The 16,259-nt window shown below is 42.5% G+C and overlaps 1 protein-coding gene and 1 long non-coding RNA gene across 3 annotated transcripts in view; one reads left to right on the top strand and one right to left on the bottom strand.

Annotated features, from left to right (window-relative positions):
- The window catches only part of DNAH5 (dynein axonemal heavy chain 5), a 181,319-nt gene extending 172,743 nt beyond the window's left edge, over positions 1 to 8,576 (bottom strand). Inside the window, exon 1 of the mRNA XM_067291003.1 lies at positions 8,452 to 8,576. Within this exon, the coding sequence (XP_067147104.1) occupies positions 8,452 to 8,457 (6 nt within the window). The 5' untranslated portion in view covers positions 8,458 to 8,576. The remainder of the gene's footprint in view (positions 1 to 8,451) is intronic.
- A 136-nt stretch (positions 8,577 to 8,712) lies between these two features.
- Positions 8,713 to 16,259, top strand: part of LOC106492824 (uncharacterized) — a 40,721-nt gene continuing 33,174 nt past the window's right edge. For both annotated transcript variants that reach the window (XR_001294055.2, XR_010883378.1), the window contains exon 1: positions 8,713 to 8,912. This is a non-coding gene — a long non-coding RNA (uncharacterized lncRNA). The remainder of the gene's footprint in view (positions 8,913 to 16,259) is intronic.

The raw sequence follows: 16,259 nt of genomic DNA, 5'->3' as shown, positions 1-16,259 counted from the left end.
TCTGCATTGTCTGTGTGCAGCTAAACCAACACGAGTGGGAGTCCATTCTCTCAACTTCCAACAGGAACTCCCTCCCTGCCGTAGGTACATAATTGCCCAGAATCTAATCAGCATCTTCTGCAAGGTAGATGCAATAGATGCAGCACATGTTAGGTGAAGCTCACCTTCTATTAAAGGCCTGCCAAACCCTTGATATATTACAACAGATTTAAATTTCAGACTTGAACAAATCTGAAAACTTCTTGTTGATAGTGCCTTAGGTGTCTCTGTAAACACTCCCTCTGTAGTCAAAATCTGATGGCTCTTTAAATTCATTGTGGTGGTATGTGCTGTGAATAAACTTGATACCGTTTCTTTTGTAAACTATTATCCAACCTGCAGAACCAAGAGGCCATACTGCAGTTGTAACATAATAGCTTCTCCTATACTCTGCTAAGCAAAGTAAAATCCTTCAATTATTCTAGAATTGCAATTTAGAATATTCTTCAGCAACTTAGAATCACAGAATCACAGAATGGTTGAGGTTGGAAGGGACCTCTAGAGATCATCTAGTCCAACCCCCCTGCTCAAGCAGGGTCACCTAGAGCACGTTGCACAGGATCGTGTCCACGCGGGTTTTGAATATCTCCAGAGAAGGAGACTCCACAACCTCTCTGGGCAGCCTGTTCCAGTGCTCTGTCACCCTCACAGTGAAGAAGTTTTTCCTCATGTTCAGATGGAACTTCCTGTGTTTCAGTTTGTGCCCGTTGCCTCGCGTCCTGTTGCTGGGCACCACTGAAAAGAGTCTGGTCCCATCCCCTTGACACCCTCCCTTCAGATATTTGTACACGTTGATAAGATCTCCTCTCAGCCTTCTCTTCTCGAGGCTAAACAGGCCCAGCTCTCTCAGTCTTTCCGCATAAGAGAGATGCTGCAGTCCCCTAATCATCTTAGTAGCCCTTTGCTGGACTTGCTCCAGTAGTGCCACATCCCTCTTGTACTGGGGAGCCCAGCACTGGACGCAGTACTCCAGATGTGGCCTCAGCAGGGCTGAGTAGAGGGGGAGAATCACCTCCCTCGACCTGCTGGCAACACTCTTCCTGATGCACCCCAGGAGACCATTGGCCTTCTTGGCCACAAGGGCACATTGCTGCCTCATGCTTAACTTCACGTCCACTCCCAGGTCCTTCTCCACAGAGCTGCTTTCCAGCAGGTCAACCCCCAACCTGTACTGGTGCATGGGGTTACTCCTTCCTAGGTGCAGGACCCTGCCCTTGCCTTTGTTGAACTTCATGAGGTTCCTCTCCGCCCACCTCTCCAGCCTGTCCCAGTCTCTCTGAATGGCAGCACAGCCCTCTGGTGTATCGGCCACTCCTCCCAGTTTTGTATCGTCAGCAAACTTGCTGAGGGTGCACTCTGTGCCTTCATCCAGGTCACTGATGAAGAAGTTGAACAAGACTGGACCCAGGACTGACCCCTGGGGGACACCGCTAGCTACAGGCTTCCAACTAGACTCTGCGCCACTGATCACAACTCTCCGAGCTCTGCCACTCAGCCAGGTCTCAGTCCACCTCACTGTCCACTCATCTAGCCCACACTTCCTGAGCTTGTCTATGAGGATGTTATGGGAGACAGTGTCAAAAGCCTTGCTGAAGTCAAGGCAGACAACATCCACTGCTCTCCCCTCATCTACCCAGCCAGTCATTCCATCAGAGAAGGCTATCAGATTGGTTAGGCATGATTTCCCCTTGGTGAAGCCATGCTGACTACTCCTGATCACCTTCTTTTCCTCCGCATGCTTGGAGATGGCCTCCAGCATGAGCTGCTCCATCACCTTTCCAGGGATGGAGGTGAGGCTGACTGGCCTGTAGTTTCCTGGGTCCTCCTTCTTGCCCTTTTTGAAGACTGGGGTGACACTGGCTTTCTTCCAGTCTTCAGGCACCTCTCCCGTTCTCCATGACCTTTCAGAGATGATGGAGACTGGCTTAGCAATAACGTCCGCCAGCTCCCTCAGCACTCGTGGGTGCATCGCATTGGGGCCCATGGATTTGTGGGTGTCAGGTTTGCTTAAATGATCTCTAACCCGATCCTCCTCGACCAAGGGAAAGTCTTCCTTTCTCCAGACTTTCTCTCTTGTCTCCAGGGTCTGGGGTTCCTGAGGGCTGGCCTGAACAGTAAAGACTGAAGCAAAGAAGGCATTCAGGAACTCTGCCTTCTCTGCATCCTTTGTCACCAGGGCACCCACCCCATTCAGCAATGGGCCCGCATTTTCCCTAGTCTTCCTCTTGCTACTGATGTATTTGAAGAGGCCCTTCTTGCTGTCCTTGACATCCCTTGCCAGATTTAATTCCAAATGAGCCTTAGCCTTCCTCGTCACATCCCTGCATACTCTGACAACGTTCCTATGTTCCTCCCAAGTGGCCTGTCCCCCTTTCCACTTTCTGTAGACTTCCTTCTTCTGGTTGAGTTTTGCCAGGAGCTCCTTGCTCATCCATGCAGGTCTCCTGCCTCCTTTGCTTGACTTCCTACTCATAGGGATGCACCGCTCTTGAGCCTGGAGGAAGTGATGTTTGAATATTAACCAGCTCTCTTGGACCCCCCCGTCCTTCTAGGGCCCTAACCCATGGGATTCCTCCAAGTAGGTCCCTGAAGAGGCCAAAGTTTGCTCTCCTGAAGTCCAGGGTTGCGATCCTACTCAGTGCCCTGCCTCCTCCTCGCAGGATCCTGAACTCCACCATCTCATGGTCACTGCAGCCAAGGCTGCCCCCGACCTTCACATCTTCAACCAGTCCTTCTTTGTTTGTTAGTACGAGGTCCAGCAGCACACCTCTCCTTGTTGGCTCCTCCACCACCTGTGTCAAGAAGTTGTCACCAATGCTCTGCAGGAACCTCTGTGACCGTTTGTGCCTAGCTGTGTTGTCTTTCCAGCAGATATCGGGGTGGTTGAAGTCCCCCATGAGAACCAGGGCCTGGGATCGTGAGGCTACTTCCAGCTGTCTGTAGAAGGCCTCATCGACTTCCTCTTCCTGATCAGGTGGCCTTTAGTAAACACCCACAACAGTGTCACTCATGCTAGCCTGCCCTTTGATCCTTACCCATAAGCTCTCGACTCGCTCTCCATCCACCCCTAGGCACAGCTCAATACATTCCAGTTGCTCTCTCACATAAAGAGCAACTCCACCACCTCGCTTTCCTGGCCTGTCTTTCCGAAAAAGCAGGTAGCCATCCATGACAGCACTCCAGTCATGTGAGCTATCTCACCATGTCTCTGTAATGGCAATGAGATCATGGCCCTGCGACCGCACACATCTCTAGTTCTTCCTGTTTATTCCCCATGCTGCGTGCATTGGTGTACAGGCATTTCAGGGAGGTGATTGAGCATGCAGGTTTCCCAGGAGGGATACAAGAGGATCCTCCATAGCCACATCCCATGCGTACTTCCCTGGCTGCATTCACCTGCTGGAGGCATCCTGACTTGAGCTGTCTTTTGCCAGCTACCCTGTCACTATAACTCTCCCCTTCCCCTGTCTTTCCTAGTTTAAAGACCTCCTTACCAGGTTGGCCAACCTGATGGCTGGCATATTCTGGCAGAATATTCTGCTGTTACAATACTATCCAGTTTGCAGCCGCAAGGCCATGTGAATAACAGCACCAAAAAAACAGCACAGGAACAGCAAGGATAAATTGTTGCAGGATACAGATTAGAAGACACAAATCAATATGCAACATCCTAAAGGATTTATTGCTTCAAGACCATAAAGTTTCCAAAAGTCTTTCTACTGCATACTAATACATTATTTTTCATTATGATGGTTCAGCAATGTCTTCAGCTCTTTTAACAGTCTTGAATGCTTCTGACATCTTCCTAGTGAGCCTTTCCCTTCTGATTTCTTCAGTCGAGCAGGAAAGACAGCTCCAACTATCAATTGATTTGAGTACAAACTGAGTACAAATTTGAGTACATTTTATTATTGTTCAATAATCTGAGGACAGATTTGAGAAATTAAAGAGTTTTTTTTTCCTTGTCCTGCTTAAGAAATTCTGAAAGACTGTCCAAGAACTCTTCTGTAACTTGACCTTCCCTCTTTACCCTGCAAGACATAAGCAATGCTAAATGCTATTGTCTCCATTTAACCTTTCTGTTCACTTTTAATCTGCTGCTCATAATGTGCTACAATCTGTTGTACATCCTAGAAACACAATAGTATGTGGGCTATGCTTTTACTTCCAGAATTATTATCATTAATCACATCCTTTTTTGCTCTGTTTGGTTATACTGAACCAGCCTACAGCCTTTCAGCTTCAGCAGTCCTGCTGCAAAGAACTAGAACGTATGTAATACTGTCTGCCGCCCCATGGTTCAATCCTTGCCCAATGTATTCCAAATCTTTCAAACTTCTACTCAGAAATCTAAATACAGAAATGGAATTATATTTGCCAAATAAAATAACTGTTGTGATTACCCAGGAAAATTTACCAGTTTAGGACACATTGTTATTTTATTTTTTTCATTCTTGTATCTCCTTGCATATCACGGCTTACATACGTAAACTGTAGAACAGAAGGCTGCAGTTTCATTAAGGCAGTAAACAGATAAGAAGTAAAACTTTATGACTAAATTGCTGAAATATATAACAATAATAACTGAGCATTTCCCTTTATATATAAGCTTAAGTTTGGTATTATAGTAATTACAGATTTCAGATTTCAACCTTACACAGATGAATGCCAAAACCATTCAACTACATAAAAGCAACAATAACACAAAGTTCTAAATTATCCTGGGTTTTCAGAGCTGTATACTAACAGTCTATGCTTACACGACATACCTTCCATGGGTAGCGGGCATATTGGAAAGAAACCTTTTCCCTGGCAGTAAATTAAAACTTTGGGGGAAATAGCACTTCTTCTACCTTCTGTGTAGATAAATATAGCAGAAATTTTGAATTGTTGCTGAGCAACCAGAGCCTTGCAATTTTTACTTGTCCAGCTGACAATCTCTTCCTTGCATATTTGGGATGAAAGAGGTTGGACAACATGCACAATTCCCTACAGCTAAATGTCTTATTAAACCTCTTTCTACCTCTGTGGCGCATGAATCTTATTTATCATGAAATGTTATCATTGTTGATGTAAGCATTTGGAGTTTACACATCATCTGCCACATTGTCTGATCTAGATTAACTCATAAGTTAATAGATAATACAGATAGGTCTTCACTATCTATAATCCTTTGAATACTAATAGTAACTATGTTTTCAAGTTCTCCTTCATTACTAGTCAGAATTCTTATAAAGTGTGTCATCTTTATATCATGCATTTTCAGATATATTATTTGGTTGCTGCAAAACTAAATTAGTTGGGATCTCTGACATTCTTTAAGCCAGTAACAGGCTGATGGTGACCAAGAAAAATCCTTCTTTTCCATCTAAACATTTGATATCATATTTTGTTCAAATATATTTAACCAACATGATATATTGCCCAAGTGTCATCATGTTCCAAATAAGCTGTCATACTTTGCCATATTCAATTTTCTAACAAGCATCACTAAACAACGTATTCATGGTTCTCGTACTACTGCATTGGTTTCTCTTTCCAGTTGCATATTCTTACAACTTCTTGTAGTATCCTACTGCTGATGAAAACAAAAACACTGCTTTTCCTGTTTTCCAATGCTTAGTTATCATTAGGCCACTGTGTAGATTTCTTAGTCATTTTATATTAATGTAACTGCTTCTCCATGCAATTTGTTGAATGTTTTGATATTTGGTAATTGTATCTAATGGTATCACCTGCCACCAGTTAGCAAGTCAATAATTTTTAGTCCTCATAAAGACACAAATCATGCAGCTTTCTACTTCTGCTCATTTTGATGTACATTGCCATAAGTCACTGTACTGGCTGAATTCAGTTGGACAAATTGCAGCAGCTATAATTTAGCAAGTAGTTACCAAGAAAAATCCTGTCTGAGCTGGGCATTCTGCAATCTCTCTCTAACAGAAGCTGAACACATGCCCTTTCTTGTAGTTCGTTTCTGAACAAAAACACTGAAAAAGGTTCAGGATAGTTTCTGTCTAGACAGTCCCCAAATTATTGACATATAGAATTAGACTGAAGCCTTATCTTATATTGAGGGGCAGGGTATTTTGCTTCTTTTAATAAAGAAAACCATACAATGCGATTTATTGCAAAACAGTTGTCATGGTCTTAAAGCTTATCATTATTTTCACTGATACCTCAAATGCTTTCCCTGTTTAAATGATTTTACACCTGGTATTCAGCAATTCTTAACGTCCTTTGTTTTCCAGAAAAGCCTTACCTCGCTTTGTTTTACTGGGAAAGTGCCAATAGTGGAGAGGAGTTACATATTTTCCATTATTATTTTTACACATGCACGTATCACGTTAGGGAGGCAGCAGAAAAGGAGCCTTTCTTTCTACATAGGCTGCGGTGCCTGAAGATCCCAAAATTTAGGATAGAAATGAAAAGATTAATAACCATTATTGTGGTTTGTCTAATAAAAACTCCCATTAATGAAGGTCACCCTGCACAGAATAGTAACCTGGTTACTTTCCTGTCCATAATGGTTAAGCTGTTCATTGCTTAAGCGTGAAGAAATCCTCCTTTATTTCTACCTTTCTCCATCCCATTCACTAAAAAAATATAGTCTGCTAAAACATAGGATATTTTTGGTAATTGAGAAGTTACATTGTCAAGTCACTTTTCCAGAAAAGAGACAAAACAAGACACACGTACTTACTAATATTGATTTCATTACCAAGTTACATAACAACAGAGTCTCCAGCCCAAGGAGGCATTAAATGTTAGCTGTAATAAGACTACACACACACAATGTACTATTCAATATTGCATATACATACTGATGAAGGAAAGAGGAAAAAGAGACAGTTCAAGTTGCATATTTCTCCGCTGAATTGTGCTATGATCAAAGTTTAACTGAATGCAAATAAAAAGACAGTGGCTTCATTCTATCCATAGCTCCATGTATCAACTAATTAAATAATTAATTATTGGGTTTACATGAGATTAATTAAGAAAATATTATATCTTTCTGGGGGTGTCATCATTAGGATGATGTTAGCACAGTCAAGTCTTCTACATTAGGTTCAGTGTCTTGACTTGACACATTCAAGTTTTGGTAGTACAGGCCTTCTAGTAAACAAATTACTTTTGCAAGGTATAAATAATAATAACTTAACTTGTTATATTTGTAATTGTACAAAAACATCAGCTCAACCCGTCTTAGAATGCATCCTGGAAGCTACTGCAAATACTAACAGTGAGGTGTATTTGTATTACTTTACACTATGGAAATCGAACAGAATCCAACCAACCCCAGGAACTATTAACTACATGCTATTTCCAGAAAAAAGGTAATCAAGTTAGCTTCCATTGATATCCAAAGACCATACTGAAAACTTTCTTACTTTTACATGCATTTAGGACCCAGCCAAAACAAAGGGAAAACAAATAGTTTACCAAAAAAAAAAAAATCATTCAACATTAAGTCTTGAAAAAGTTTTGTATAATTAATTATGGGTTTTGACTGAACAAAACTAGTAATAAAACAATTATCAGAGGAGAGCTGAAAGCAACAAACATTCAGCATAAGACATGAAACATGATTTGTCAGTAAATTTTATAGAGGATAACAGCCTTTTCCATTCCCCAGAGGACTTGAAAGTCCTTATGGTTGCGCTCAGAGAGTGCTTAATCTTTTCCATCTCAGACACTTTGTTGTTTAAAGTCTATTCCTCTTCTTTTATGGCAGATCTCAAGAACATATTCTGTCACTGTTGCTGTGAGAACTAATAAAAAGATGAATCTTAAATGTTTTCATACCTAAAGTCGCAACTCAAGCTATTGAAATGAGCTACCCTCTTTAAAAATACAACAAATATTTTGTTTATAAGCAATAAAAGTTTGTGAATTTCATCACAGACAAAAAATACCTTCTCAGAGAGAACGCAATGGGGGAAATTACCCCCGGTGGTCTTCTTTTATCAAAATTACGGATATATCAGAAAAACCAACAGGTAACGGGTTAACTGCCAGGCAGTACAAGCCGAATACATCCGTGCAAAAGCGCTCTTGTCCAAACGCAGCCTAGTGTTCCCGATGCCTCGCTTTGAAAACTCTTGCGGGGGGGGGGGGGGCGGGGGGAGAAAACTGCTACCAAAGAGCCACACTAAAACTTTTATTTTCGACATAGACTTCCGACACGGCTAAATGCACTCCACCCGGACGGCCTCCCCTAAAAAAGGGAGTCCTTTTTTCGCCCGCGAGCTTGCGGCTATCCCGCACTTTAACTCCGAGACAACCTGCGCAGCGATATCAAGAGGAGCCCGACACTCCCCTACCGCTAGATCAACGCCCAGCCATGGCGCAGGAAAGCAGGAGCCCCAGCCCCGGGCCGCCCACCCCCCTCTCGTCCCGCCGCCGCCGCACCTGCATCTCCTTGGCGCCCTCCGCGGGCGCGGCGGCCTGCCCCGGCCCATGGTGACAGCGGCCGCCCCTGGCGGGGGGCTGCGTCTCCCCGCCGCGGAGGGCGGCAGGGGAGGCCGCCGCCGCCATGTTCCCGCGGCCGCCCCGCGCCCGTTGCCATGGCGACGAGCCCCCCCCCCCGCGGCCCGGCCCCCCGCGCGGCAGGGGGCGCCTGTCGGGGCCGGGGCCTCGCGCTGGCTTGTCTCGCCCTCCCCCCGCCCCCGCGAGCCCCTCGAGCGTTGTGGCTCTGTTTCAAACCGAGCTGGCTGTTGGGCTGGCGCGGCCGCCGCGGGGGCTCTGTGGTGAGCGCCGGCTCCTCGTCCCCAAGCCAGCGCCGACCCGGCAGCGGCACCAAACCCGCTGGGACGCTGCCAGTTCCGGGGAGCATCACGCGGTCTCTTCCTACAGCTTGATTCCGCAGCCAGGTAACGAAATCCAGGGGCTTTCTCCAGAAGGATTTTCTGCCCTGAGTTTATCACCATCCGGTACAAGAATGGGACAAAATCCTGTGCGGGCGCAACCGTGTCGTTTTTCACATCGCCTGCATGAGGAACATCATGTTCAGAGACACTTAAGCAATGTCACGGTAATAAATGGGAATCGGGTGATGCACATAGAAGCTGATATAGTTATTCACATATTCGAGACTGAGTATCAATGTTGACCTGTATGTAGGGTAACCAACTTCTCATGGTTTTCTTGTGAATCCCGCCACTGTTGCTGTTGGTACTGAAGCTTTGTCTAAGGAGAGACCTGCAGAGTCGCAGCTTGTTAGTGCTCTAAAGGCTGAAAACTTGTGCCAGGTGCAGTCTTAGTATTTAAGACACAGGAAGCAAAAGAATGCTGATCTTTTAACATCTCATTTTCAGTGACTCCCAAAATTATGTTTTTGTAATCCCCGCACCTGGCATTATTAGGGGAGGGGGACAGGAGGCTGAAGAGAGGAAACAGAGTAAAAGCTCCAAACGATACTATTCTAACAGTGTGACAAAACAGCAATGAAATTTAATATGCTTGGATGCTACAGGTAAACGTAATATGCTGTCTCCTAACTCGATAAGGCAGGGAGGCTTAAGTAAACAGAGAAGCTCCTTGGTGTCAGGTTTCCAGCACTGCTTGCTCCCAGACCTGACAATGATAAAGATCCCACAGACTCCATTATGCACACTGATCTAGTAATCATTTATGTGGAAACCAGTTTCTAAATGTGTCTATAAATAAATCTGTCACCTAGGAAATCTCCATCTCCTTAAACTCATGATAGGAAAAAGAGTGGAGGGTAGTGATCACCCTATAAAAAAGGGGCTACACTGCATGCACAAAAGAAATGAAAGCTAAGATTAAATGTACACGAAGGACAAACTGAATATGCACAGCCTGACACTGAGGCATTAGCAACTTTTATTCAATGAGAATCTAAGTCAACACATTCATGAGAACACGAAGGCTAAAAACTAGAAGTAAAACAGAGTATTGATTCAGGAATCAGGAAAACTGAAATTCTATACAGAAATTTTTAAGTAACCCAACGCACAGACTTAAGCTAGCCATTTCACTTTGCAATATGTTTCTCTCCTCCTTCTTTCAGTCTAATTGGAAGTCTGGAACAGTGAGTGTCCTACTGGTCTTTTAATGGAAACATGGATATGCAGGGCTGCAAAAGGGCTGAAGAAACACCATTTTGCTGCCCAGATATGGGATCAACTATTCCTAACAAACCTGAACAGATTTTTTCAGCCTGCTCTTAAAAATCTCTACAAGACAGAGACTATACAAACCTCCTAGGGAACTTTGTCCGGTCTACATCTATCCTTTTGATTAACATTTTATTAATATCAATTATTACTTGCAAGCATACTTTTTCTGCTCTCTTCTTCAGTGACTAGGGAGAAAAAGTGACCATCATAATCATAATCTTTAATGTGTTAAACGTTGTTTTCTCCCTCAGTCTGTTCTCTCCTAAACAAAGCTAATTGTTCCAGCATTTCCTCAGAATTCATAGGTTCTGTTGTTCTTTATTATTTTCCAGGTTGTCTAGGCTATTGCTGAAATGTGACATACAAAACTGGACATAAAACTCTTGTGACCTTTTAAGCACAGAGAAGAAAGGAATGCTTTCCACTAATGATTTAACCTCTTAAAACACTGTCAGATAATATTTTTTCTTTTTACTTTGGATTGTTTGCATGTTCACTTTAACATCCACAGGCTCTCACATACCATTTCTGATTTATTTTTGTATATCCAGATATATTCCATTTTATACTTATTCATTTGACTTTTCCTCTCTAGAGTATTTTACATTGGTCTTCACTGAATTTCAGAGCTCTTCTCTCATGCTCTGCTTCTTTAGTGAAAACTAATTTGAGTTTCATTCCCATCCTCTGAACCACATTTGGATCAGGTCTCCCAGCTTGGATTGTATGTGAATATACATTCTGAATTCCCTTACGATCAATGTCCTAGAAAGTCAGGCTCCTACAAGAACATATATAATATCTTTCCAGAGTTTATCTGAAAAGAATTTACAGTTTGTCTTTGAACACCATTTCTCAAACAGTTGTTGGCCCCCATCATAGTAATTTAGACTAGCCTGTATCTGTCTTGTTTCTTGTGAAAATATAATAAGAGTCATGTCAGAAAGTTTGCTAAAATATGGGGGCATGTCACAGGTATTAGTTCCCACTAGGTGAATACACGCCTGTCAAGCAGCTAAACTGTCAAAGGTGGTAATTTGACTTGAATTATTTTTAACAAATTCACATGGTACATTGTCTTTCCCCTTCTTATTCCCTGAATTATTAAAAATGATGGCATAATAATTTGTTCTAGTATTCTTGAGGACTTCTTGAGCTCTCGAAAAAAATGATCTTGTTTTGGAGATTGTTCTCAGTATTCAAAAGTATCTTTTGTCAAATCTTATTGTCTTGAATAGTTCTATAAGTTAGAACTTATGTAAGTATTTTAAAATATTCTTTAATTCAATGCTTTCCTATTCTGGCTATATTCCTACGTACCTCTGTTTACTAATTGTTACAATCTTGTCATAAATTTCATTTTTATTAAGACTGAAGAAGGCAGCATTAAACATTGTGGTCTTCCCTTTGCCACCCACTATTTGTTCACTATATCCTTTGTCTATTCTGCATCGCTCTTTCTGATGTTACTGCCTCACAGTTTGCTTATTATAAACACCTCTATAGTTTGTGCTCATCCTTAGCACTCCTATTCTTCATATGATTATTTTTTAACTTTCAGGCCAAACGCATCAAAATCCCCTCATGCTAAGGTTTTAATATCATTAAGGATACTGAAGGCGCCACTGTAACACAGAATCATTGTGGATAGAAGGGACCTCTGGAGACTGTCTTGTTCACCCCCCCCTGCTCAAAGCAGGATCAACAAGAACAGGTTGCTCAGGATTGTGTCCAGTTGAGTTTTGAATATATCCAGGGGTGGAGACTCCGTAACATCTCTGGGTGACTTCTTCCAATATTCAATCACCTTCACAGTAAAAAAATGTTTTCTCATGTTTAAATGGAATTTCCTATATTTCAATTTATGCCCTTTGCCTCTTGTCCTTTCAGTGGATACTATGGAGAAGAGTCTGGCTCCATCTTCTTTGCATCTTCCTATTAGGTATTTATACATGTTGATCAGATCCTGCCTGAGCCTTCTCTTCTCCAGGCTAAACAGTCCCAGCTCTCTCAGCCTCTCCTTGTATGACAGATGTTCAAATCCCTTAATCATCTTTGTGGCCCTTCAGTGGACTCACTCCAGTAAATTCATGTCTCTCTTGTATTGGGGAGCCCGCCACTGGACACAGCACTCCAGACTTGGTCTCACCATTGCTGAGTGGAGGGGAAGGATCACCTCCCTCAACCTGCTGGTGACACTCCTCCTAATGCAGTCCAGGATGCTGTTTGCCTTCTTTAGGGCAATGGCGCATTGCTGGTCCATGTTCAGCTTGGTCCCCCCTAGTCCTCCAGGTCCTTCTCTGCAGAGCTGCTTTCCAGGAGGTTGACCCCCAGCCTGCACTGGTGCAGGGGGTTGTTCCTCCCCACATGCAGGACTTGGCTTTTCCTTTTGTTGAACTTCATGATGTTCATGTTTGCCCATTTCTCCAGCCTGCCAAGGCCCCTTTGAATGGCAGCACAACCCTCTGGTGTATCAGCCGCTCCTCCCAGTTTTCTACCATCTGCAAACTTGCTGAGGGTGCACTTTGTTCTATCATCCAGGTCATTACTGAAGATGTTTAAAAGCATTTGACTCAGTCAGCCACTGCAGGACACCACTAGTGACTGGCCTCCAGCCAGACTTCATGCCACTGATCACAACCCTCTGAGCCTGGCAGTTTAGTCAGTTTTCAGTTCACCTCACTGTCCACTTATCTAGCCCATACTTCATCAGTTTGTCTATGAGGCTGTTATGGAAGACAGTCCCATAACTACAGTCCCATATTAAAGTCGAGATAAATAGCAGCCACTGCTCTCCCCTCATCCACCAAGGCAGACATCTCATTATAAAAGGCTATCAGGTTAGTTAAGCACAATTTCCCCTTCATAAATCCATGTTGTCACATAAAATTCAAACTTTCAGAACTGATAGTCATGCCATTATGTAGACCTTTTTTATCAATGCCATTAAAATTAAATATTTGTATTTACTACATACATTTGTATTAACAATCTGTATGTTAACAATCCTCATACCAGCCCATCCAGCTGACCAACATATCAGCTCACAGACAATATAGATATGTATGTCCAGCCATTTCTCAGAATACCTCAGCCTCAGTCACACCTGAATCATCACAGTCCTCTCAGTCACTCAATTCATTTGTGTCACTTTTGACTTCAGTCACATCAGTTGTTTACCTAAGTGACACGATTCACCTCAATCATTTACCCAAATCTGGCCTGTCACTTGGTGAGCTCCTTTCAGCTGCTGATGGCAGTCGCTTCACTCACGTCAGTTCTCAGTGGGGTCAGCTCCTTCAGGTAGATCTGCTGGGAAGTCGCTTACTGCCACCCATCACCTCCGTTAGCTAAGTTAACAACAAAGCACAAGGAAATGGTGGAACTGATGTCAGAAGTGATTTGTACAAAAATTTCCTTTGGATTTCAGATTTTTTTTATTCTTTGGTGCTTATAAATATAGAAATATATTGCATTGAAAGTGTTGCTAATAAGCATTTCCATATCTGAAGGTTTTTTGTGCATGTTTCACAGGTATAAGCTAAAGTTTTAAGCATAAAAGTATTTTCTGTTCCCAACTTAATCTGTAGAAAAAACAGCATTCCAGATGTTGTTGTACTAATTCTGAATGAAAAGAAAGGATTATTCACAAATTATACTGTTATTTATCTAAATAAATTTAGGGGGGCATTTTTAGGAATAATTCAATAGCTCAATATTCTGTTTCCAAAAGTGGTCACAAGATACCTTTGGGAAGGAAAAAAACAGGGCAAGCATTTATGGTATTTTCTCATAATGCTATCCCAGGCTCTGACCATATTCAGCTTAGGGAATTTTCTGAACCTGCCGTCAGAGTGCAGCATGTACCAACAGCTCCCTGGGGCTGGGCCACCGGGAGCCGTGGGGGCTCCCAGCCACCAGGACCCGTTCCCCACCCCACCCCCCGAGGGAGCAGGGCACTGCCATGGGGCTGAGCTGGGCCAAGACCTGACCAGGCAGGCTGGAAGTCGGGGACGGGGGCAGGCCATGGCCAGGCAAGGGCAGGGCCGTGGTGGGGCTGGAGCCGGCACCACTGTGGCATCAGGGGGTAGGGACTCACTGCTCCAGGCTGGGCTGAAATGGGGGCCTGGGGCTGCGGGGCGGGGGAGGCCTTGGGCTGGGCAGAGCCGGGGGTGCCCTTGGGGACCTGACACCTATTTGGTTTTATGTGCTTAGTAAATCACAATGGAAGTCTCTCCCAAATCTTTATTCTGTTGCCCTTTAACCTCATGCAAACTTCTTGTCATCCACAAAGTTGTCTGGCAAAGAATTCCACAGATCTACTACCCGTTGCAAGAGGTACTTTCTATTATTTGTTTTGAACGTAGCTCCCCCTAGCTTCATTTGATGGCCCCACTATTTCTATTTGGAAGACATGGTGAACATTCAATCCCTATCCATCTTCTCCATGCCACTCACAATTTTATAGACTTCAATCGTATCTTGCTCTGCAAAAACACCTCTTCTCCAGTCAACTCAGTCATTTTTCATATAGAAATTCTTTGGTCATGCTGCTGCCCTTCTATATCTTTTTTGAAATGGAAGAACAAAAAACTCACATGATGAGGTGTGGGCAACCAATTTATACAGTGGTGTAATTGTTTTCCATTTTGTTCTCTGTTCCTTTGCTGATAATTACTAGTATTTGATTTGTTTTTTTAACTGCTGCTGAGCACTAAGATGATGTTTTCATTTAATTATTTATCATAATCATAGGGTCTTGCTCCTCAGTGACAATATTTTAGGACCCAAATGTTTTTAAGGACTAATCTTGGATGAAGGGTAAGACTTTGGACATGATAAATGAAAAAAATAATAATAATAACGAACATTACCTCCCTTTGTAGCATCGCAACTCATTCACCTTCCCCAACCAATACCACCAATAATAATATTATTCACCCAGAATACATAAAACCCTTAAAAACTCCTACCATGGCCTTGAATAGCATTCAAGATAAGTTTTGAGCAATCCAGAATAATAAAGTGTAAGCTCACAGCAGGACTAAGGAAACATATGGTTGTATACCTCAAAAAACTGAAGTTCATAGTTTTGTGTGCTAGCCTGTTACCTATCCAAATGACTCTCAAGCTTTTTAGATATTCAAGAATTGAAAATCTTATTCTGGTTTACATTAACACCCTTGAATCCAACACTGTAAAACAGAACAGAGCATTTTGTTTTCTTCTCTCTGAATGCTGGAAAAAATGGTAGCAAATCTGAATAATCCCGGGTTTTAGATCTTTACATAGGTCAACCACTAGAGGGGGTGATAATCCCAAACAATCACACAGATCTAATCCTAGTTAGAAGGTGTTTTACATTTCAGTCTGCTTTCTAACTATACTCATGACCTCAAGTCCAAAATCTAGGTATTTACAGCACAATACAAATGTTCAAATAAAATGGATGCTTTACTTAAACATCCATCATGTGGAATTTCTTGTTCAGTCACATAGCACATGAATCAGGAATACTTTGCCAGAACAAAAGCTTTTCCTTAGAAGGCTCTGTTTATTTATTTATTCAGTAATTGTCAAGTATTATAATTTCTCTGGAAGGGTGATTCCATTTTGAGACTGTACATTTCAGCAATGTTCCTTTAAGCAATCTTAATTTCTTAACAACTTTATCAATCTTAGGTTCAATAATTATAAATGACCACAGAACTATGGCACTTTGCACTTATGCAACACCTTTAATGAGATAATCATAATGTCTGTTATAAATTCAACAGGCCATATTATGACTTGGGATGTCTTACCGCAAATGTCAATTTACTAACAGAATAGTAAATCTGTAGATGAAGCTGTACTGTCCACGTACCATGATCATAAAAAATTTCCAATGATTTGTTAATGATGATAGTGTTACCGCTTCTCCACTTCTGTGTATTTCAGTTAGATCAGAGTATTTCTATAGCTGTCACTAGCCCACAATAGTTAAGGTAAGGAAGTATTATATTGTATTATATCACAAACAATCAAGACCAATGGATCTTCGTAGAACACTGTAATTATCCACATCTCTGATGT

The sequence above is a fragment of the Apteryx mantelli genome, chromosome 2 (assembly GCF_036417845.1).
Source record: "Apteryx mantelli isolate bAptMan1 chromosome 2, bAptMan1.hap1, whole genome shotgun sequence".
NCBI classification, from domain to species: domain Eukaryota; kingdom Metazoa; phylum Chordata; class Aves; order Apterygiformes; family Apterygidae; genus Apteryx; species Apteryx mantelli.
This window is presented reverse-complemented; position numbering and strand designations above follow the sequence as displayed.